A 22,713-nucleotide genomic window follows, 5' to 3' on the forward strand; every position below is an offset into this window, starting at 1 on the left:
CTACCCTGGCCAGCAAGATCTCCGGATCTGTCCCCCATTGAGCATGTTTGGGACTGGATGAAGCGTCGTCTCACGCGGTCTGCACGTCCAGCACGAACGCTGGTCCAACTGAGGCGCCAGCTGGAAATGGCATGGCAAGCCGCTCCACATGACTACATCCAGCATCTCTACGATCGTCTCCATGGGAGAATAGCAGCCTGTATTGCTGCGAAAGGTGGATATACACTGTACTAATGCCGACATTGTGCATGCTCTGTTGCCTGTTTCTATGTGCCTGTGGTTCTGTCAGTGTGATCATGTGAAGTATCTGACCCCAGGAATGTGTCAATAAAGTTTCCCCTTCCTGGGACAATGAATACACGGTGTTCTTATTTCAATTTCCAGGAGTGTAGTTGTTATACCAAATCGTTTGTCCCTTTCGTCTTCTTTAGCCTTTCTCAGGACATCAGCATTTGGTAAATTTGGAGGAATCACGTCTCCGAAAGACATATTTTTCGCTTCATAATTTCGCCAAAGAGCTGCAGGCATCCAGTTATCAACCAATTTAGCAGCTACCTGTTGTCTTCTCGTGCCAGGAAGTTGTCTTCTTTTCAGGTGAATGCTATCGTCTGAAAAGTTTAAAAGTCTGCAGTTTGGAATAATATCTTTGTCCTTTTTCGGCTTCTTCAGAGCAATCCCTTCGAAAGTGGCTCCGCATTCTGTACATCTTCCTTTGATCGTCAAGAAGTACTTTGATGAACTTGAACTTTCACACACTTTCGCGTATTTGAAAGAAAAGGCACATGGAATTTTGTGATGTTCATAAATCTTATCAGCCATCAAATCGGTCCATTTCCCTATTTCCGGTCTTGAAGGCTTTCCAAGTTTCCTCTTTGTTGGTTTTATGGTAGACTATTTTTCTGCTGACAGTAGTAAGTCGAATTGCTTTGTCATGTCCTTGTTGCACGAAGAACCAAAAATATTCCACGACTCATCCTTGCTGTCGTCGTCTTTTTCTTCAACGAAACATTCCAGCCTGAAAGTGTTTCTAACAAAAGTAAGCAGATCATGACGATCTTCTTTAATTGTTGTGTAAGTATGTTTTGAAGACATTTTCGAGCCGATGTCGGCCATGGCATCGGACAGTTTTTGGAAGACCGGATGAGACGGAGTGAATTGAATGCCTCTATCATCGATTACATTCCTCCATGCTGAGAAGACGTTTCAATTCTAGTAGATTGTACATTTTTATGGGTATTACAGTTCATAAATATCACTTACACAACAGCACCGACTGCACAACAGGCACCGACTGCACAAGAGCTCTGACTGAACGAGCATAATGATTATTCGCATTAGAGTGAGCATTATTGTTACGTTTAGTCATTAGGGGCAGATCAAGGAGCGACATGCAGCGCTGGCGGGCGACTTCACACGACGCGGCGCGCGCCACCCAAAAAGTGCAGCTGTTGTTGTCATTATCTTTGATGCTACTGCGAGAAGCTTTGATGCTACCTCTATTGTAACTACTACACTGACGTCATTTGCCGATTGTTCAATAGACGCAGTTCACGTGTTCATTGTTTCCAGATGTAGTGCCACGACTTTTGCATTGTTGCTGTGCTTTGTTTATTATTTTTTGGTCTTGAGAGGTCTTAGGGACATATCATAGTTTTCATTATCCTTCCATCGGGCGCAGCTGTTCAGATTGACACATGTCGAAATTTTCTGTAAATTACTTTTCAACAATTTGCAGTATTGGCGCTGCTTCGTTAACAGCTTCCCTTCTCCGTATGCTTTTCATTGTTGTGTGATTCTGTAAATTACTTGTCAACAATTGGCAGCACTGGTGCCTTCTCGTTATAGCTTCCTTTCTCTGTATGCCTTTCATTGTTGTATGATTCAGTATCGACGCTAATGCTCTCTTGATGAGATGAGCCGATTGCTCGTTTTTATCCACTGTGCCCTTTCGTATTTCATTTCAGCAATTAATTTATTTGTCTATCAACGTAGTAAGTTAATCCAAAATGTAAACTGCACTTAAATTCTGTTTGAACTGTTTAATCGTCAGTGTCCGCTGTCTGAACGTCAAATATCAGATTAATACAGTGCGCCTGGTTGCGTTATTTTATGGGAATTTTATTATTTTAAGTGGGAAGTACTAGATCATGTTGAAGAAATCCAAAGCGTATTGTTCGAAGAGGATAATATTATTCGAAATTTACCTGGACCAATAGGTGCAGCCAAAGCAGCCTTTGTGATGCTGTAATTACCTCATAGATGACGATATTTGTCTATTGTAGTTTTGTATTCCAATCAGAATTTTGAGAGCATCAAAACTTCATTTCAGCGCGAGAGAGGGGTAAAATCAATAAATGTTATTGAATTGAAAGCCTTCATCAGTCTCTTGTTTTTAATTGTTGTTAACAAAAGTAACAGATAAAGCCTGGAAGATCTGTCAGGAACTGATGGTGATGGCATTGAAAAATTTCACCCCGCAAATGAACATAAAACGTTTCAAATTTATTGTGGAGTGCCTTAGATTTTACAGTCGCGCTATTCGTGATGAAAGGAGACAATTAGACAAGCTAACACCAATGCGGGAAATATTTACTGTGTTTGTACGCAACTCCCACAAATCTTACACCCTTGGAGAAAATGTTATAGTAGACAAGAAGCTGGAAGGATTCTGTGGAAGGTACAGTTTTCGCCAATATGTACCTATCAAAACAAACGAGTATGGATTCTTAAGTGTGGATTCTTAAGTATTTTACCTGTACAATTTGGAAATATACGCTGTGTTGCAACCAGAAGGATTTACCAACTGATCAATAAACATTTTGATGTTGTTCTGTGACTGTGTAAACCTATATATTAGTCAGGTCGAAATGTGAAAGTGGACAACTGGTTTACTAGTACTGGAATGATAATAGAGCTATGAAGGGAGAATTTTTCTTTTGTTGGCATGATGAAGAAAAACAAGCTTGAGATTTCTCTAGAGTTTGCTATCAGTAAAAGAAGGGCTGCCCACATTTCCTTTTTTGGCTTCCACAAGACTGAACTCTAGTTTCCTCTGTACCTAAAAAGGGGAAGTGTGTAATCCTGGCATCACGTTTGCATGAAGATAATTCTACAGATGCTGACACTGTAGATAAACGGAAGCCATCCATCGTAAATTTTACAATAGCGTTAAGTGTGGTATTTTCACAGCGGATAAGCCGAATGTTTTGTACAACGCTGCAAGAAATGTGCGCCGCTGGTCAATGGTTATATTTTTGTAATGATCAGTACAGTTGGAATCTATGCACAAGTGATTTATTGTGGCAACAGTAAGAATTATATCAGAAGGAAAGGGTTCCTGAATCAGCTATGTTATACATTGTTGTTTTCTTCGCTAAATTCTGCAGAACTATTGAAATTTTGTACAGAGAACTCTAGAACTATGACTTATCTATCAATAACTCTGAAAAATATATATATATTTCTGAAAAAAATGGTGCCAGCTTCACAGTAGGAGCTCTTATGGGGTTCTTAATTAAGTTGCAATTATCTCTTAAACTTTTACCTGCACAAAAAAATTCTACTAGGATTTTCGATAGAACTCTTCACATGGTGTCCAGAACTGTCATCAGAACTGTTGTACGAATATATTTATATTTTCTGTAGAGAAAGTGTGTCCCACATTAAATCAATTTATCACAAACTATTATCGCCATAGAAAAATGTTATTAGGATTTTCGATAGAGCTCTTGGGGTTCTGTTCAGAACTGTCCTCAGAACTGTTGTACAAGTTTAATTTTTGCGAAAATTGACAAAAAATGTTCTCAATACGAAAATTTTTTTGAGTATTGTTGTTTTCTTCGCTAAATTCCGCAGAACTATTGAAATTTTGTACAAAGAACTCTAGAACTATGGCATACCTGTCAAGAACTCTGAAAAAAATATACATTTATGAAAAAAAGGGTGCCAACTTCACAGTAAGTGAAAAGATTTTCTCCTTAAATTGCAATTATCTCGTAAACTATTAGCTGCACAAAAAAATGTTACTTGGGTTTTCGATAGAACTCTTGGAGTTCTGTTCAGAACTGTGCTCAGAACCGTTGTACTTATTTACATTATGCGGAAATTGGCAAAGAATGTTTCCGATACGAAAATTTTTTCGAGTATTGTTGTTTTCTTCAAATGGCTCTGAGCACTATGGGACTTAACATCTGAGGTCATCAGTCCCCTAGAACTTAGAACTACTTAAACCTAACTAACCTAAGAACATCACACACATCCATGCCCGAGGCAGGATTCGAACCTGCGACCGTAGCAGTCGCGCGGTTCCGGACTGCGCGCCTAGAACCGCTAGACCACCGCGGCCGGCTTGTTTTCTTCGTTACATTTTGCAGAACTATTGAAATTTTGTGCAAAGAACTCTAGAACTATGGCACATCTAACAAGAACTGTGAAAAAAATGTATATTTCTCGAAAAAGTGGTGCTAACTTCACATGACTGGCGCAGGCGCGTCTCGCGTCCAAGTCCCGTCGTGTCGCAATTGCGCGGTCCCATTTGAACCTTCGATGTTACAAAAACGCGCGCTGCGCTGAGCCGCGCCACACGCGCTATACGCGTCTCAATTTGCTCCTAGTCTTTTATAACGCTCTCTCGCCGGCTAAAGGATCCCGTGACGAAACGCGCTGATCGTTGTTGGATCTTCTCTATCTCCTCTATCCTGGTAAGATATTTGTATGTTCATTCTTGTAATGGATGGTTTCAAGCACTTCGGCTGTTCAATATGAAATGAAACTTGAAACAGCTACAACTGTAACTTTTGAATTCGATTTGTGTACACAACCAGTTTCGGTGTTCCATTACACCATCTTTATCACCCTGACCTAGCGATGGGAAAAACCGACCTGTTAAACCGATACCGGTATTTTATTTCTGGATAACAGGCATTTTTCGGTATTCGTTTCGTCTCGGTTATATCAGTTTTTTTCACATTTTTACTAATAACCACGTAAGAAAGCCCGAGTACGAAATTAAAATTTTTGGTTTTTTAAATAAAACTTCTTTAAAAAATTTCTAATGCTTATTCATAAAATTTCCATTGCTTTAAAATATTGGGTTATTACAGAATTCTGAAAAAGCTATTAGCGGTATTTTAATAACAACGCCTATAGTTACAAACTAGCAGCAAAGAGACGACGTAACAACCGGTACAGAATTTGCCGAGACAATAATGTACCTCTTGCCGTGTGGCATGGCCTAACATAGCATAAATGTGTACGTGTTGTATGCAAGACTTGGTCTGTGCGTTAGTTCCTCCCGGTAGTCTTCGGACATCAATGATATGGTATTGCAGAACGGTATCATCCGAGGATGGAAGTATTTTGCGAAAAGCAGAAGCAGTGAAGTACAATGGTCTATTTGCTTTAAAAGAATAAAAACGGGAGGACTCGCAACAAACTTGCGACGTCACATAAGGAGAAAACATCCACAATGTTCGTTAGAAGAGAAGGTAAATTTGATTCACATACCTATAATTTATTATTATTTCTCTACCGTTCCACACTCTAACAACACATGGAAAAATGAACAGTTAAATCTTTCTATACGAGTTCTGACTTCTCTTACGTTATTACGATAATAATTTCTCCCGATCTAGGTTGGAGAAAAAAAAAATATATTCGCATTCAGAGGAGGAAGATGGTGACTGAAATTTCGTGCAAAGATCTCGCCGCAGTAAAAACGCCTTTGTGATAATGACTGCCACCCTAACTCTGTTACCCAATCAGTGACACTCTCTCTCCTATTTCGTGATAATAATAAACGAGCTGCCCTTCTCTGGACTTTCTCGATGTCCTCCGTTAATCCTCCGCACAGCATTATTCTAGCACACGACGGACAGGCCTAGTGTAGGCAGTCTCTTAAGTAGACCCTCTACATCTTTTAAGTGTTCTTCCAATAAAACGTAGTCTTTGATTTGCCTTCCCCACAACATTGTCTACATGATCGTGCCAATTTCAGTTGTTCGTAACTGTAATTCCTCGGTATTTATTTGAAGTGAGAGCCTTTAAATTCGTGTAATTTATCGTGTAACCGAAATTTAACGGATTCCTCCTCACACCGATGTAGATAACCTCACACTTTTCCTTATAATGATATCGTGACTAGTCAGTTTGCAGTTGCTTTTTGCTATGGTAATTAAATCTTTAATTGAGGGTGAAAAACTGATACCATCTGAAAGTGATGATGGAGCAAAAATTATTAACTTGTGACCTTTCGCTCACGCTGTAGCGCGCCCGTCTCCTTCACTTTCGGAATCTTTGCCGGAGACAATGAGACCGATTTCCGCAGCAACATCGATCCCATATCGATCGTGATCTACTCCTTCACCTTCATTAGAATTTTGCAGTTTCTGTTCGAAGTTTACTGGGAGTAATAGCAATAATAAACCGAAAATCGGTTATTTTCAGTGATTTTAACAGTCAAGTTAAACTGGAGAGGAAAAGAATCTGTGTAACCGAAAACTGGTTGTTTCAGAGATAACCGTATCCCTACGTGGACCAATGTAAACTGGGAGGAATCCTACCTCCTGTGCAGTCGTAACAAGAGCCAATATTATACAACCAGCGTCCGTAGATTTCTATTCAAAGAATGAAACGTAGGAAATTATATAATTCCTCTTCCCTATCGGTTATTTATTTGTACCTTCTGTTGAGTGTAATTTCCTCTGATTCGTTCTTTGAATAAGGGTTTACGGACACAGGTTGTACAATATTGGCTCCTGTTATGACTGCACACGAGATAAGTTTCCTGCCAATTTACTTACACTGGTCAAGGGAACTGAAGACGGTGTAATGGAACACCGAAACCCTTGGCGTAAGTGAAGTAAATGTTAAAAATGACAGCTGCAGATCTTCTAATTAATTTTTCATTTCTTACAAGCTAAGTATCCCAGATTGATTAACAATACTCAAGAATCGGTCGAACAAGCGCTTTGTTAATCACTTCCTTCGTAGATGAACTACATTTCGTTAACCCGCTCGGAGTGGCCGAGTGGTTCTAGGCGTGACAGTCTGTAACCGCGCGATCGCTGCGGTCGCAGGTTCGAATCCTGCCTCGAGCATGGATGTTTGTGATGTCAAATGGTTCAGATGGCTCTGAGCACTATGGGACTTCACATCGGAGATCATCAGTCCCCTATAACTTAGAACTACTTAAACCTAACTACCCTAAGGACATCACACACATCCATGCCCGAGGCAGGATTCGAACCTGCGACGTAGCGGTCGCGCGGTTCCAGACTGAAGCGCCTAGAACCGCTCGGCCACACCGGCCGGCGTTTGTGATGTCCTTAGGTTAGTTAGGTTTAAGTAGTTCTAAGTTCCAGGGGACTGATGACCTCAGAAGTTAAGTCCCATAGTGCTCAGAGCCATTTTTTTACATTTCGTTAATATTCTTACTATGAATGTCAGTCTTGCAACTGTTTTTCCTACTGTTTGTTTTCTGTGGTTATTCCACTTAAGATTGCTCTTGATAGTTATTCCTAGACATTTTTGGGTATATACTGTACACTAGTGGATTTCTTTCCCTAAGCATGCGCAATATGTTACATTTATTTACGTTCAGAGTCAATAGCCAGAGTCTGCACCATCAATCAATCTTCTGTGGGTCATCCTGCAAATCGATACTGTCTTCTGGCGTTACTACTTTCTTGCAGACGACCGCATCGTCTTAAATAGCTTCCAACGCTTCGTAGTAGATCATTTATATACACTGTAAACTGTAACGGTCCTATCCCACTTCCTTGCATTTCTGCCGTAATTACCTTTACACCTGTCAATTTTTTTTCCTTTAAGAGCGACGTGTGGAGTTCTATCTGCAAGGAAGTCTTTAATCCAGTTGCAAATCTGCTCCGATACTCGGTAAGCTCGTATTTTTTTTCCCACTAAACAGCAGTGCGGGACGTTGTCAAATGCCTTCCTGAGGTCAAGGAACACGGCACCAACCTGAGCGCCGTTGTTTACGGGGCCATGGGTCTCATGGAGGAATAGAGCGAGCTGAGTTTCGCAGGATCTCTGCGGAAACCATGTCGATTCTTATAGGAGAGATACTCATTTTCCAAAAACGTCGTAATTCTTGAGCATAAAACACGTTCTATAATTCTGCAACAGACTGACGCCTACGATGTAGGCATCTGTCCTACGACCCTTCTTGTAAACGGGAATGATCTGCGCTTCTTTCCAGTCGCTAGGTACCCTTCGTTGTTGCAGCGATTTACGATAAACTGCAGCTTGACGGGGAGCAAAGTTTTTCGCATAATCCTTGTAGAATCTTCCAGGTACCTCATCAGGCACTGTATCCTTTCCACCACTAAGCGATTATAGCCGCTTTTCTGTTCCGCGATTGGTTTGCTCAGTATCTTCCATTTCGATGTTAGTATTATTATTATGTTAAAATACTTTATTATTGCTATAACTACCAGTTATCTGCAGCATACTAAAAATAGAGGTGACGGAATGATGTATTGGCGCCCCCCTCCCGTTCGGCCAGAGACGTACCCTGGATATACACCTAAGCCTATCTTCTCTGACAGAGAGCTTTATTTTATGAGACTTGTGTAGATGACAGTATGTGCCTATGTTTCAGATGGTAGGGGGCATATTTTTCGTCGGAATTTGTTCTGTTAACTTAGGTATATTCTGCTTCGGGCTAATAGGCCTAGGCTTAGGAAAAATGCAGCTCATTGTTGCCATGGCAGATGTTGAAGGAACGCTGTTAACATTATGTGTGATGAATCACACTCTTAAAGTACTGAATCCTAATCCAAAAAAATTCTCGTCCTCCTTAAATTTCTGTGATTTGCTTAAATAATTACAGAGGAATATTAGAATGGTTCCTCAAAACTAAAACTGTGTAATATTCCCATTATTTAAAGTACAAAAGAAAACTAAATACGACATTTCAAAACTGGTAAAATGGTCTGAGAATGACGCTCCTGCTTACTTCACTTTTCAGTTCTTTCATTTATGAATCATAGCCATTAAAATTTTTCAGTTCTCTCTCTGTAAAACCCGATTTCACCTTCTGGATAAACAATATCCAACTTGAATTGTTATTGCAAATTTATTACTTGGCATATGCTGTTCAAGTAACTTTGACTTAATTTTTCGTAGGATGTTTATATCATCGCTGGACCTGTACTCGACAGAGAGTATGATCCAGAAAAAGAGAAACGGCTTATGCGAGCAGCAAAACGGAAGAAACTGGAAGACCTTGAAGCGGAAAGTTTACTAGGGTCAGGTAAGACGCACAAACTTACATGTCAGTCCCACAAACAGACTTCTCAAACTAGATGTATTGGAAATTAAGTCAGAAATGTAAAAAGCGAAGAGAAGAGTGACTGATAAAGCAACAAATAACGTCAAACATAATATTTGTCTTCGCTCTGAACGTTCACTCGGTAGCTTTTTGCAGACGTTTTGCAATAGGCATGTCAGCTGATGTTAAGGAATTTGCCAACTGAAGTAATTGTTATTGTTTCAGCGTTGAGGGCAACACACAGCTTGATAATTCCCGTGAAGTGCGGTATTTTTTTTAACAAAAAGTGTTTGTAACAGCCCCATTGCTGCGTCGTAATTACACAGACTCTCTGACATAAAATATACATTATTATGTGCATTGAGCTGAAACAAGTTTTGAGCACATGAATATTCTCATTTCTCTCAGTCATAAAGCATCTAAGAAATAAGACGTCTCCTGTGTTTTTGTCTGACGAATTAAGTGAAACGTGTATCTCTGCTTTATTTTTCTGCACGTGCGCGCAGACACACACACACACACACACACATACACATACACACACACATACACACGCGCGCTCGCTACGTTCTTCTAGTTGTAATAATTGGTTTTCAATTTGTTTTGTCTTTGTTATTATTACAGCTAAATATCATCGACTTAGTATATATTGTCTTATGTTTGCTTGATAGGTCCAGAGGATTCTAAGACTTTCACTGAAAGTCTTCTTACCACGATAATAAACAACTTGCAGATCTTTTTTCGAAATATACATATTCGCTATGAAGACACTATCACAAATCGAGATCACCCATTTTTTTGTGGTTTCTGTGTTCAGAATGTCTCCCTCGAAACAACCAATAGGTAATAAAGAAAAAATTATTTTATACAGTGTGGACTTCAGCATTACACGAATTTTTGTTCACTGATCACTCGTAAAAATTTCCCTTCATAATTTTCAGCAAGTGGAAACCAGCAATCACTGCTCAGAACGCTACATCGTTCTACCAGCTTATTAGACTGGAATCTTTCTCGGTCTATTGGAATCCTAAAACTACGGCGAGCGGACTTGTGTCACAAATGCTAATGCAGGATATTGCCCAGTACAACTGGAGAAATGAGATGAGAAGAGGTCTGGAAATGTTCAGTACCAATAACGAAGATTTTGATTTCAGTAAGTGTTTCCTAATGGCTAATTATTTGCTACAACCTATGTACAATAAAGATCAATGTATGACTGTTTGCGGCGGTGTCAGCACAACATTTTGCAAAACATAAATACATGTCATGCTTCAGGTATTCTTTGCTCCTGTTAGTGGATATTATGACAGATTTGAACTAAGTGTTCTTCTTTCAGATATGCTGTAACCATCTTTTTTCTTTTTTTATGATTCCAGTTGTAAAGCCAGTAACAGCGAAAATAAAAGTAATAATAAACAAATCTAACGAAGCGAGGGTACCGAAACTGTTACTAGATTTTGTTTTACAAGATGCAGCAACTCAACTGTCACGCCAACAATACCTCTCTATTACGGAGTTGTCTGAATCGTTCAAAAGGATGAATATCAACAGGTAAAAATATTCCTTTCACTGATAAACTGATTGCAACAACTTTCCGTCCAAGTTACACCTCATATATTTATTTTAATATTATCGTAAGTGTTGTGCCATTCTGTAGTAGCAGATAAATAATGTTATCGCAAACACGGAAAACACGTGTTAAAAAATGTGTCAATGGTTAAATAGAAGGCAGTGGCGGTTACAGATCGCGCATGGCCAGTAGCGCTGATAAGTTGTCTATTCAGCAATATATTCTCATTTTTTAAAATTTATTTCATTACTTTCACGCATATTTCAAGGTAATGTCTAATAACAATTTATTTCGCTAATTTAACTCATAAAAGAAGTTATGCATCTCGATTTTGAAATCATTGTCTGAGCAACATAATTAACGTTACTCGAGACACTAAAACTATCTGTCATAGGTTGTTATTATCAACTCCATTCACATTGTAACGCAGTGACTAAGTAACACAGTATTGTATAAAAAGTATCTTATCCTATATCTATCTCTGAATTTTATTTAAACTCACAATAATAATGTGTGATAATAATAATATTGTAAAAAGTTTCACCTAAACGTGAAGAGAAGAAATCACGCCACCCGTAAGGTGAGATGATTAAACTATTTATTTATAATTAAATTCATGTAAAAGAGTGAAAATGAAATCGCTTTCGGCAGTCATTCGTCAGGGCGTTACGTATAGAAGGCGCTGGGTCGATCTGGCGGCAAAGCTTCTGTAGTTAATATGGCCAGCAGTTGATGGTTGTGTCATTTGCGCATGAAATCAGAGGGTAACTAGAATGTCCTACAACAATCTTCACGTCGGCAAATCCGTGAGCTAATTAGCATGAACAACGGCAGTATCGGAAGGGAATCCCAGAACTGGTCTGCAATGCGATTTCTCGTTATGCCGCGAACAACTTAAAATAGTTCCTCTAGGTTCTTAATCCTTTAGGCTAAGAACTATGTATTTTAATAACACACTGAAGAAGGTAATGGAGGACGGAACCTCAAGATTTTGGTGCTTCTGTAAGATTTAGTATGCATTCATTCATTTGCAAAACTGAGTATGTCTCATGTGACTCACGATGCGGAAGCGTACGGGTAGTGGAGAGGGGTGATAGCTCCGGTGTTTGCACTCTCAAGTCGCTACCGAACCGCGTTGTAAAGGCAGGTAACCTGCAAGGACGCTGAAACAAATCATTTCGGGGCTGATTTAGTAGTTTTGAAGTACTAATGCTTTTCGGACACCGTGCAGAGTGTCCGAGACAGCATCTAAATAGCGGCAGGTTATTATTTCGCACTGATTACTCGAAAGTAACGTTTTGTGTAAGAAGTGACTACTGGCTGTGTGTGCAAGTACGATTTCTCGTTGTGAGGATTTTTAGAACAACTGTAGGTCCTCGTTCTCGAGTCAGAAGGCTGTTTGAACATGATGGGTAAGTGATTCCAGTGCATGGCTTTGCGCTTGCGAAAATTTCTAATGTTTTGTCTTTACTGTTCAATCACGCAGATGGTCGACTGGCCGCATTTTTGAAATATTAATGCCCGGTCTTTTGGCACAGATTACAATACTCAGGCAAGCGAGTGTTTCTTTGAGAGACTCCTAAGTCCTCTGCGGCAGTGCAAATTTCGTCATTTACTATTTTACAGATTTGTACATTTTCTGAATTCGAAGTGCTTGTTGCAGTTTCTTTCTGTAGTGAATACCTGTTTTGTGCTAAAGATAATGTTCAAAAATGTTCAAATGTGTGTGAAATCTTATGGGTTGGTTCAAATGGCTCTGAGCACTATGCGACTTAACTTCAGAGGTCATCAGTCGCCTAGAAATTAGAACTAATTAAACCTAACTAACCTAAGGATATCACACACATCCATGCCCGAGGCAGGATTCGAACCTGCGACCGTAGCGGTCGCTCGGCTCCAGACTGTAGCCCCTAGAACCGCACGGCCACTCCGGCCGGCGAAATCTTATGGGACTTAACTGCCAAGGCCATTAGTCCCTAAGCTTACACACTACTTAACCTAAATTATCCTAAGCTCAAACACACACACCCATGCCCGAGGGAGGACTCGAACCTCCGCCGGGACCAGCCGCACAGTCCACGACTGCAGCGCCTTAGACTGCTCGGCCTAAAGATAATGGTTAATATGATTGACTGAAGTATCTTTAATGGCGTACAAGGGAAGACGTTCGCAAGAAGATGCCTTTTGTGTGCTCTTGTCAAAAATAAAAAAAGGTACCAACGACGACTGTAATTATGAATCCCTTGCTAATGTGAGACGTCAGCTTCAAAGAGGACAATGCCGCTCGTAATCAAATTTAATGGCTCATTATAACTTGGATCTTTTTATTGTAGCTAACTACCTGCTTCCCAAACACCCTTATTAATTTTTTTCATGTTAAACAAAACTGCAGCAGTTGTTGAATAATTCTTTATTAGTAAAACCGATTTTGCAGCCTACAGATAAATCATCAGGTACGTATTCAAATCATTTACATCGAAACGCCGAAATTATTCGACACCTCCATGTACACAGTCAGTCAAGTTGCGTGATGGGGGTGTCCAATAATTTCTACGTTTTTCTGTAAATGATTTGAATATGTACCTGATGCTATTTTAGGTTGTGAAACAGGTTGTGCTAATGAAGGATTATTCAACAGCTGCTGCAGTTTGGTTTAACAAGAATCTATTCCTACAACTGTATCTGCTCACGATATAACATTTGTTTTCATTTTATTAAGCTTACTTCTCAGTAGTTACAAGGTGTAGTAACTAGGATGCAAGAGCAGGAATATCATTGAGTGTAGGACAGACTAGACGCTAAAGTGTCTGCGCTTGAGGGGCTCGCAGTATCCTAAAAACTGCAAGACTGTCGTTGGGATGCTGTCTACCCTAATATTAATTGAGGCGCACCTATGCAGTCAAGTAACTGGACGCTGACATTCCCTTAAGGTTTAGGTTTCATTAAAGAAGGCAATCTTCCAGTGGCAGTGATAGCGAGGTGGAAGGAATTAATGTTTTCAACATCTCATCAAGCCTGCTGCCTCGTGCCGCGAGATACACAAATTTATTATTTACGGATTATAAATCTCTCAATTCAAATTTTTGCACCACTACCCACTGTGAAGATGACTCTTATTTTCACGATGTGGGAAGAGTAAGGTAAGCAGTATTCCAGATTTTTACCATCGTTCTAATTCCAAGCAAACAGAATTTACTGCAGCGGAGTGTGCGCTGATATGAAACTTCCTGGCAGATTAAAACTGTGTGCTGGACAGAGACTCGAACTCGGGACCTTTGCCTTTCGGAGGCAAGTGCTCTACCATCTGAGATAGCCAAGCACGACTCACGCACATTCCTCACAGCTTTACTTCCGGCAAGTAGGAGACGAGTTACTGGCGGAAGTAAAGCTGTGAGGAGGGGGCGTGAGTCGTGCTTGGGTAGCTCAGACGGTAGAGCACTTGCCCGCGAAAGGCAAAGGACCCAAATTCGAGTCTCGGTCCGGCACACAGTTTTAATCTGCGAGGAAGTTTCAGAATTTACTGTTACTTATCGTTTCTAGGCACACACCTATGCAGACAGTCTCGAACTTGTTCGAGCTTTATTACAGCTCTGGTTAAAAAGTAAAATGTGTCGTAGTGTACATTTGTAAAGTTTAGAATCCTGGACAGAGCAAAATTTTGTTACACCTCCATAAAATTGTACCACATAGTAAAACGAAGTAGCGACACATTTGCTGGGAAAGCCTGATCGACGTTGTACTCCTTGGCAGAAGCACGAAACCTAACAGGGCCATTCAGCAGGGGATAAAGAGAACACTATGAAAGGGTTAAACATTAAAACGTGCATGAAAAATTTACGAAAGACTGTTGAAACATACTAGACAAACATACCGTAAAGCACACTGTCGCTGGACTCAAAATTGGTGAATGGAACATAAAATAAAATCGCGTAAACAGCACTAACCATGCCATAGGTCCCATCTTTAATTGAAACGAATAACTGTCAGATTTTGGGAGTATTCTGTTTGTCCGATCTTTTCCCTGAGCTGCCCATTATTAAGTTCCTAATACTGCACAGCAGACCGGAGCATGTAATTAAAATTCTTCTACGAATTTGTAATACATAAAAGTGTGGGTTAATACAGTAGAATAGCGATGACTGTACTCTTCCAAGGTTCGAAAATACAAACAGTTTTATGTCAATGATTTACCAGTTTCAGTGCTTAAGCAATACTGCACGCTCTTGCGAGCATAAGCATAAATAATGTTGTTATTTTCAATTCATTGCTGTTAACAGGTTAATTTTCACTGACAGAATATGCAGTGGTGTTGCAGTTACACTAAACATGTACGGTCAGCATTGCATTTTCTGCCCTCAGTCAATCGGTTATGTCAGTCAGACGTGCAAATTCATTATTCAGTTCACTTGGTACTTGCTCATAGAAATTCCGTTTTTCACTTGAGATAGACTGCCATGTGTCAAGTAAGGATTTCTGATTGGCACTTTTAACTGACCAAATTTTATCACACAACTTGCGAAAAACTGTAACGTTATCTAGCGGCAGATTTCTTTGCTCAGCACCTCTCGGCTTGCAGTGCTTTGACAAATCCACGGTTGCTCGATGTAATGACGTTTCCTTTCCCTTAATGTAGTACGGTTGTCAGATGAAATGTGTAGCCAGACATACTCAGTTATTTTAAATGAGCCTCTGTGCAACCCGTGGTCTAGTGGGCTACGAACCTCTGGTTCCATCTTGCACAGACGGAATCCGTTGCCCTTGACATTGGTAAGGACTGGAATCTAGTTTTATTGCTGAAAGGGTGTTTTGTTCTTTTCTATAAGAGTAAAATCCTTATCACACGATAGGAAACTACGCCCTGTTAGGAGGAACTTACAGTCTACAGCAGTGAAATATTTACGGATGATCAAATTTTGTCGTAATATTTTGAACATCCCTCATAAAATCAGCAGCGCTCAGGCTTAGGTTCAAATGAAAATCATGTGAAAAATATGATCAAAAAAATTTGAGTTTCGTTGCTTTTCTCAGAATGCTGTTCTTCACTCTCTAAGGCAATATAGAAACATTTTTGAGACAATCTGTAAAAATGCTGGAAACGTTCGGGAAACATGTTCAGTTCTTTCACCGTCGAATGTGACATACTTCTTCCCATTTTTCAACCATGACGGATATACCAGATGTCTTCTTCGCTGCTCAGTATTTACGAGTTACAAAAGATCTAGCACAACAATATATTCGTCTGCAGAAGACGACATATTCTGATCCATTCGAAGCACGACCGTTCCACGTCTTTCTGACAGCGCCACTTCAGTGTGAATTGATTACATCCCTTTCGTACCTGGTCCCTGACTTGCCGGCCGCCGCCGTGTATCCACGCCACGCCATTTCTATGTGAATTAAGCCTAAGCTGTCGGTGGTGGTGGTGTGTGTGTGTGTGTGTGTGTGTGTGTGTGTGTGTGACGGATGGGTGTGTTCCGCTTGCCTGCCCTCTTGGTGCTATTCGAGAGAAATCAAGCACAGTCCCACGCTATTATACGAACACTCTTTACTGTCCCCTACACGAGACAACTACACTTTGCACAAAATGACATGGATGGCATGTATTAAGTATTTTCTGTGTTCTTTCTTAATGGCTTAATTCTTAATTTCCTTATGTGTTTTTTTTTCTTATTTAAGAGGTGTGATCTCGCATTTTAGTAACTGTAAGTGAAGATTCGCGAAGTCAGTAACGCAGTTGTCGTTTGTTTGTTTGTAACGGCCATTGATCGTTCGTCTCAGCCTAGTTAGTTTCCATCTGACACCTGTGACGCACCAGCAGTGCAACAAATTATATACTCAGCTTTTTCTGTGTTTTTTTTTTCGTAGTTTAGTTCTTATAATCCGTGTTTGTGTTTTTTTTTTTTTATGTAAGAGATGTAATCTCGCGCCCTAGTATAAAGTGTAGGTTCACGCAGTCTATAGTTCAGTTGTCATTTGTTCGTTTGGACCGGCCATTGATCGTTATTTTCAGCCTAGTTAGTTTCCATCTGCCACGTTACGTAACTTTTCTTCGTAGTCGATTTCTTAAAATCCTTGTGTTTTTTTTTTTTTCTAAAGGAGGAAAGATGCGTAATTTCGCGTTTTAGTAACTGTAAGTGTATATTCACGCAGTCAGTACTGCAACTTTCGTGGGTTTGTTTGGGCCACACAGTGCTAGTTCGTCTCAGACAAGCTACAGTCGTGGCTAAAATTAAAGCAACAAACGGAAATTTTGCAAAGTTGCGATCATTTTGTCTCGGAACAGTGTAAGCAGATGATAGTAAAGTTGAAACAATGTAAAAAATACAGAACGTAAACAACTGCAACATTCGTAACGATAGACAAAAATGTTCTTCGTTTTTTCAAACTTAATGGATTTGCACGCACACATTCTGACGACTGTTTAATGTGCTCAGTGTGGGGTGTGACCACCTCTGGCAGCAATACGGTCCTGACATCGGCGGGGCATACTGTGAATGATGTCATCAATTTCGTGTTGAGGCAGTAATGCTCATTATTCCTGCAGAGCTACTCGCAAGTCTACCAGAGTGGTTGACGTGATGCAACCTGTCTCCTTCGGGAATATCAGACGTTCTCTATGGGATTCAAATCAGAACAGTGAGCAGCCATGTCATGCGTGCAATATCTTCCATTTCAAAGAAAACGTCGCCTGTCCTTGCTCTATGAGTTCGAGCGTCATTGCCCATCAGAACAATGTCTGGGCCCACAGCACCTCGCAACAACCGCACATGAGGTCCCGAGATCTCGTCTCGACACACCTTACCGATTCACCCTTACAATTGCACAAAGAGGTGATCAAGTGGTCAACATAAACCCTGCCCACATTGTTAGGGATCCTATTCGATATCGGTCTCTTTCCACAATGTCTCTGTCCCAAAATCGTATTCCACGTTCCCTCCAGATGCGAATCCGCCGAGAATTAATCTCCAGATCGAACCGGAACTTAACTGTGAGAAGAACATTTGCCCACTGTTTGACCGTCCAGGTAGCATCTTGACGACTCCACTAGACGTTTCCTTCTTTGAAGATGCTTCAGAGGTACACATACAGCATGTCTCCAACAATAAAGGCCACTCTGCCGAAACCTTCTTTACACTGTTTGCCTCGATACAACACGTCCCTCGGATGCTGCGAGGTCAGATGCCAGTTACCGTGCAGTACTAAGGTGGTAACTTCGTGCACTTACAGACAGATAACGGTTCGCTCTTTCTGATGTCACACGTGGTCGGCCCTTCCCTCATCTTCGGTATACATTTTTGGTCTCAACAAAATGTCGCAATATTCAAGAGACAACAGAACGATTTACGTTAAGCCATCGGGCCACATGAGTTTGCAGCTGCCCTGCTTCCATTCTTCATATGGCGTATCACCGCAAAGTCTGGTAGGCGTCTTCTCTGTGCCATACTGCATCGTCTATGACTGTGTAGCACACCGATTGTGGATGGGTGTCCACCTGGCAAGCACAGGTCAGTAAGACGTGCATATGCCCTAGCATAATCTGTTGCCCTACCTGACAGTTTTCGTAACAACCGTGTGTTGTTAAGTAATTCACTCTCCAAACTCGCTGTCTGTGTGGTGTGCCATTTTGTGCCACAGTACTTCCTTCTGAGAACATTTTTACTGCTTCCACAGGTTCATTTAACTCCCTGATATCAGCCTTATCTGCCGTTCCAGTCACTGTGTACAAAATTTTACCCCCAGCATCCAACCATCCTCCGCACAGGCCATGAAGGCCCAAAGGTAACGACTGGCCGCCGTGTCATCCTCAGCCCACAGGCGTCACTGGATGCGGATATGGAGGGTCATGTGGTCAGCACACCGCTCTCCCGGTCGTAGGTCAGTTTCCGAGACCGGAGCCGCTACTTCTCAATCAAATAGCTCCTCAATTTGCCTCGCAGGGGCTGAGTGCACCCCGCTTGCCAACAGCGCCCGGCAGACCGTATGGTCACCCATCCAAGTGCTAGCCCAGCCCAACAGCGCTTAACTTCGGTGATCTGACCGGACCGATGTTACCACAGCGGCAAGGCCGTTGGCCCAACCATCCTCTCTTCCACCGTGAATGTGTCACAACTTCCACTACATATTTCGTTTGTTCTCGTAGTTGCTCATAGGCCTACGCAGTTTGTCACATTCCCCTGACAGTTCCTTGAGCACCCCTGTGCTCTTGGCACTTGGACGAAGTCTGTTGTATTGCAACCTGAGGACAGGGACAAATAAAAGCCAACCTTGCTCCTCAGAAGACTACATCCACTATCAAACCCAATCACATTCAAAAAAATAACAACAAAAAATTCTTTACACTAACAGAATTCCACTTACCTGTTACTTTACTTTATTGATGTGTAACACTCCCCTCCACTTTAATAAAATTCGTCCCAGATTTTACTCTTTCTTAGCCGACTAGTGGACTTCCTTATATATTTGCATTTGCTCTGAACCTTTGTTGGCTTTAACCACAAAAAAATCCTATCCTAGTTTAATATTATTGTCCTAGTTTGCTTCTTCATACATCGTGTCCTCTAAAGCCTCCTATTTATTAGTACAAATCCACTCTGTGGGAATTTCGTGAACAATTGCTTCTCTTTCATGAGTGGTTTTCCTTCGGAGACAAAAATTAACTACATAAGTAATTGCTAGTATCCCAATAACACTAGTGATTGATACCCTGATCGTAATGATATTTCATCAACGTTTCTCTTGATGTTTCCGTACGTGCTATAGCATTTGATCTACCGAAATTTGTCCTTTCTCTGAAATGATTAACTCATCCTTTGCCTATAGTAAACTCAGATCCAAGGTACTGTTCAGGATGGGTAGGTTTCGTATGGACAGCACACTTAAAAGTCACTCCAGCAACATCGGTCGAGTTCTTGTAATTATTGTGGTACCTGTAATTGTACCAGGAAGGTGAAACTGAGTTTTGGCTATGTCACACTTAGTCCTGTTAAATAACTCACTCTGTCGTAACTCTAGTTTTTTCGTGCCCATAAATGTTTTATTCTTGTAGCAATTCGCTGTTACTGCTTATTGTGAGAATGTGGAATGGATCCACAGATTGTTAATGAGCTGAAAGTGTGGTTGTGACATTTATACTATTCTTTTGGACTTTGGTGCTACCATATTTCGTAGCACTAACTGAAAAAAAGTGGTTCAAATGGCTCTGAGCACTATGGGACTTAACGTCTGAGGTCATCAGTCCCCTAGAACTTAGAACTACTTAAACCTAACTAACCTAAGAACATCATACACATCCATGCCCGAGGCAGGATTCGAACCTGCGACCGTAGCGGTCGCGCGGTTCCAGACTGTAGCGCCTTAGCACTAACTGAATTTCACAGAATCCCCTGTTGGTACGTAGCAACTGAGCTGGACAAATGGTGACTAATTCCTTGACACAGTTGCTAATGTCTCTTACTGACATAACAACATGTGTATCCTTTTGTTCTAAAACAAGTAGCTCTTTACCAGCTTGAACCTGAACCTACTTATTGATTAACTTCCACTTGACGGATTACAGATGGGTCGTAAAACACTGTTAACGAGAGCGTGACCTACTATTGGAAATTGTACGTTAAATGTCCGTTAAAGTATACCATAACGTGATCAGAATAAACCTTAACTGTATAAATATCAGAGGAAAATGCTATCTTACTTTTTACGATAGGTACAACGTGTTGTAACCCTGTCGTAAATTCTTTTTCTCCTCGCTGTAGTCATAATGGAAACTGCAGTGGTGTTATCAATGATATACTTAACTGTCCATGTGTGGCATGGTGAATTGCTTCTTGTACCCTTTCTACCTCGATTCTAGCATCTCCCACGCTGTTAGCTAGTTCCCGTTGCAATCTGATTACTACCAGTTTCTCATCTAGTGTCCTCAAACGATTTTTGATCTCTTTCAAATCTTTACTTAAAGTTTCCATCGTTCCTTTCGTATAATAATGCAACTTGGTTGTTATTCTGTACATATTTTTCATTATATTCACCGTTCCGTCTTCCATATTCATGAACTGTGTCGTATGACAACTCACAGTTGTGTCTCGTTGCTAGCTATTTCCCTTATCATCCCTAGCATTTTATTTAAATGCACAATATCCTTTAATTATATGCGCTTCAAATAGTGTAAAAGCACTATCCCCATGATAATATATTTTGCCATTATCTTCGGCACCACGTAGGAGAAAGGAATTATCAGAAATCCCCTCCCTCCTTAGGATGACGACTATATCATGGAAAATTAGCACAAACTACAGCGAACTAAATAAAATGACATTAACCTAGGTAACACAACATGACATTAAACACAGTGTACTATTTTTCTATCGTTTATCTGTAGAGCTAAATCCATATGGGAATTCTGTGCTACTTTCATTCAGCATGCTAACCTTCTTTTGCAGTAACAGTGGCAGTAATTGCAGCAATGTTTCAACGGTACCCTTAAAAGGTTTTTACCCAAGTGATATGTATTGCCAGTGTATTCTTCGGTAGGTGCAACCTGACACACCTAGGTGCTGCCTGATATAATCCCTGAAACTTTGTTAATTTCATAGTTTTACGCTTTGGAGTATAAGGATTGGCCAGTAGGACCCATCGCCCTACTCTACACTGCCCAATGTGTTACTTGTCCAATGCTTTTGTTTAACACGTTTTACCCATTGCCATATTTCTTTTTACATTTTTGCGAATTGTTTTACGTGTTCACCCTTTGTACCCACCTTACGCTGGATAATGTCAAAAGGTGGTGGCACATTTCGCCCATATACTACTTCGTATTTTGAAAGACCTGTTCCTGTGTGGATTTTAGAGTTGTACACACTACCACATAACTTAAATACACATCCCAGTGTTAGCTGTTTACATAGTTACTTAACAGTTTCGCTATCATACGGAGGACTCTCTCCGTACAACCATCTGCTTGTGGGTGGAATTGACTAGCACGCAATTTCTTCACTTTCAATAGACAACACAACTGCTTCATCAGATCAAACATAAAATTAGTTCCTTGATCTGTGAATATAGTTTCCAGTATTCCAAATCCAATTGATTACCATGGCTTGAGCTATAGTGCTTACTTCAGGATCTGATATCGCTGTCATCACAAGCTATCTCGAAAAAAGATCGATGATAGTCAGTAATAAGTTATTCCGAAGCGGTTTGTGAGTCCACAGGTAGAACTAACAAACCACAAGATGTTTAGTAAGCCAACAGAAGGCGGACGACCCCTCGCAGATTACCGTGCATAGGCGGACACCACGTAGAAAACAGCATTCCCACCATTTACACGATCATGTAGCCGTAGTCTACAAATCTTCATTCATTGTCTTAGTGCTAAGAGAAGTACCGATAATGCTGAATGTAAGCTTTGATTTTATACGGTATAAATTGCGAAGTAGTTAAATATGTGAATGTTTCTACGTTGCCTGACAAAAAAAAAGTGAATGGCCCGTAAGACATGGTAGGATGTTAGTGTAACTCTGTGCGCACCACCAGCGGGTATGTAAATGATGAGATGCAACTCTCTGTGACAGGTAGAACAGCCACCAGAGTGCATTAGTGTTGTTACCAGGTCTGGTAGGGTGTATAAGAAACATAAACAGCGTCAGATGCTGAGTGATCACTGTGAGGACAGGGGAATGCTGCATACCCATGCGAGACTGTTTTCAGCACCTGACAGAGTTTGAGAGAGGCCTCATTGTGGGTCTCCATTTTACCGACTTATCGAATCGTGCAATATCCAGATTTGTGGATTACAATGGCCAAATGGTGGACTGCATGGTAACATGAAAGCAGGTATACTCGTCGTCAAGAAAAT

General features: G+C 40.7%; 1 protein-coding gene across 1 annotated transcript in view; it reads left to right on the top strand.

Moving 5' to 3' along the window:
- The window catches only part of LOC126183816 (intermembrane lipid transfer protein VPS13A-like), a 681,615-nt gene that overhangs the window by 91,639 nt on the left and 567,263 nt on the right, over positions 1–22,713 (top strand). The window contains exons 3-6 of the mRNA XM_049926066.1: positions 9,148–9,274; positions 9,964–10,135; positions 10,234–10,445; positions 10,669–10,843. Coding sequence (XP_049782023.1) covers positions 9,148–9,274; positions 9,964–10,135; positions 10,234–10,445; positions 10,669–10,843 — 686 coding nt within the window. The remainder of the gene's footprint in view (positions 1–9,147; positions 9,275–9,963; positions 10,136–10,233; positions 10,446–10,668; positions 10,844–22,713) is intronic.

Source organism: Schistocerca cancellata, chromosome 4 (genome assembly GCF_023864275.1).
Source record: "Schistocerca cancellata isolate TAMUIC-IGC-003103 chromosome 4, iqSchCanc2.1, whole genome shotgun sequence".
Lineage (NCBI taxonomy): Eukaryota > Metazoa > Arthropoda > Insecta > Orthoptera > Acrididae > Schistocerca > Schistocerca cancellata.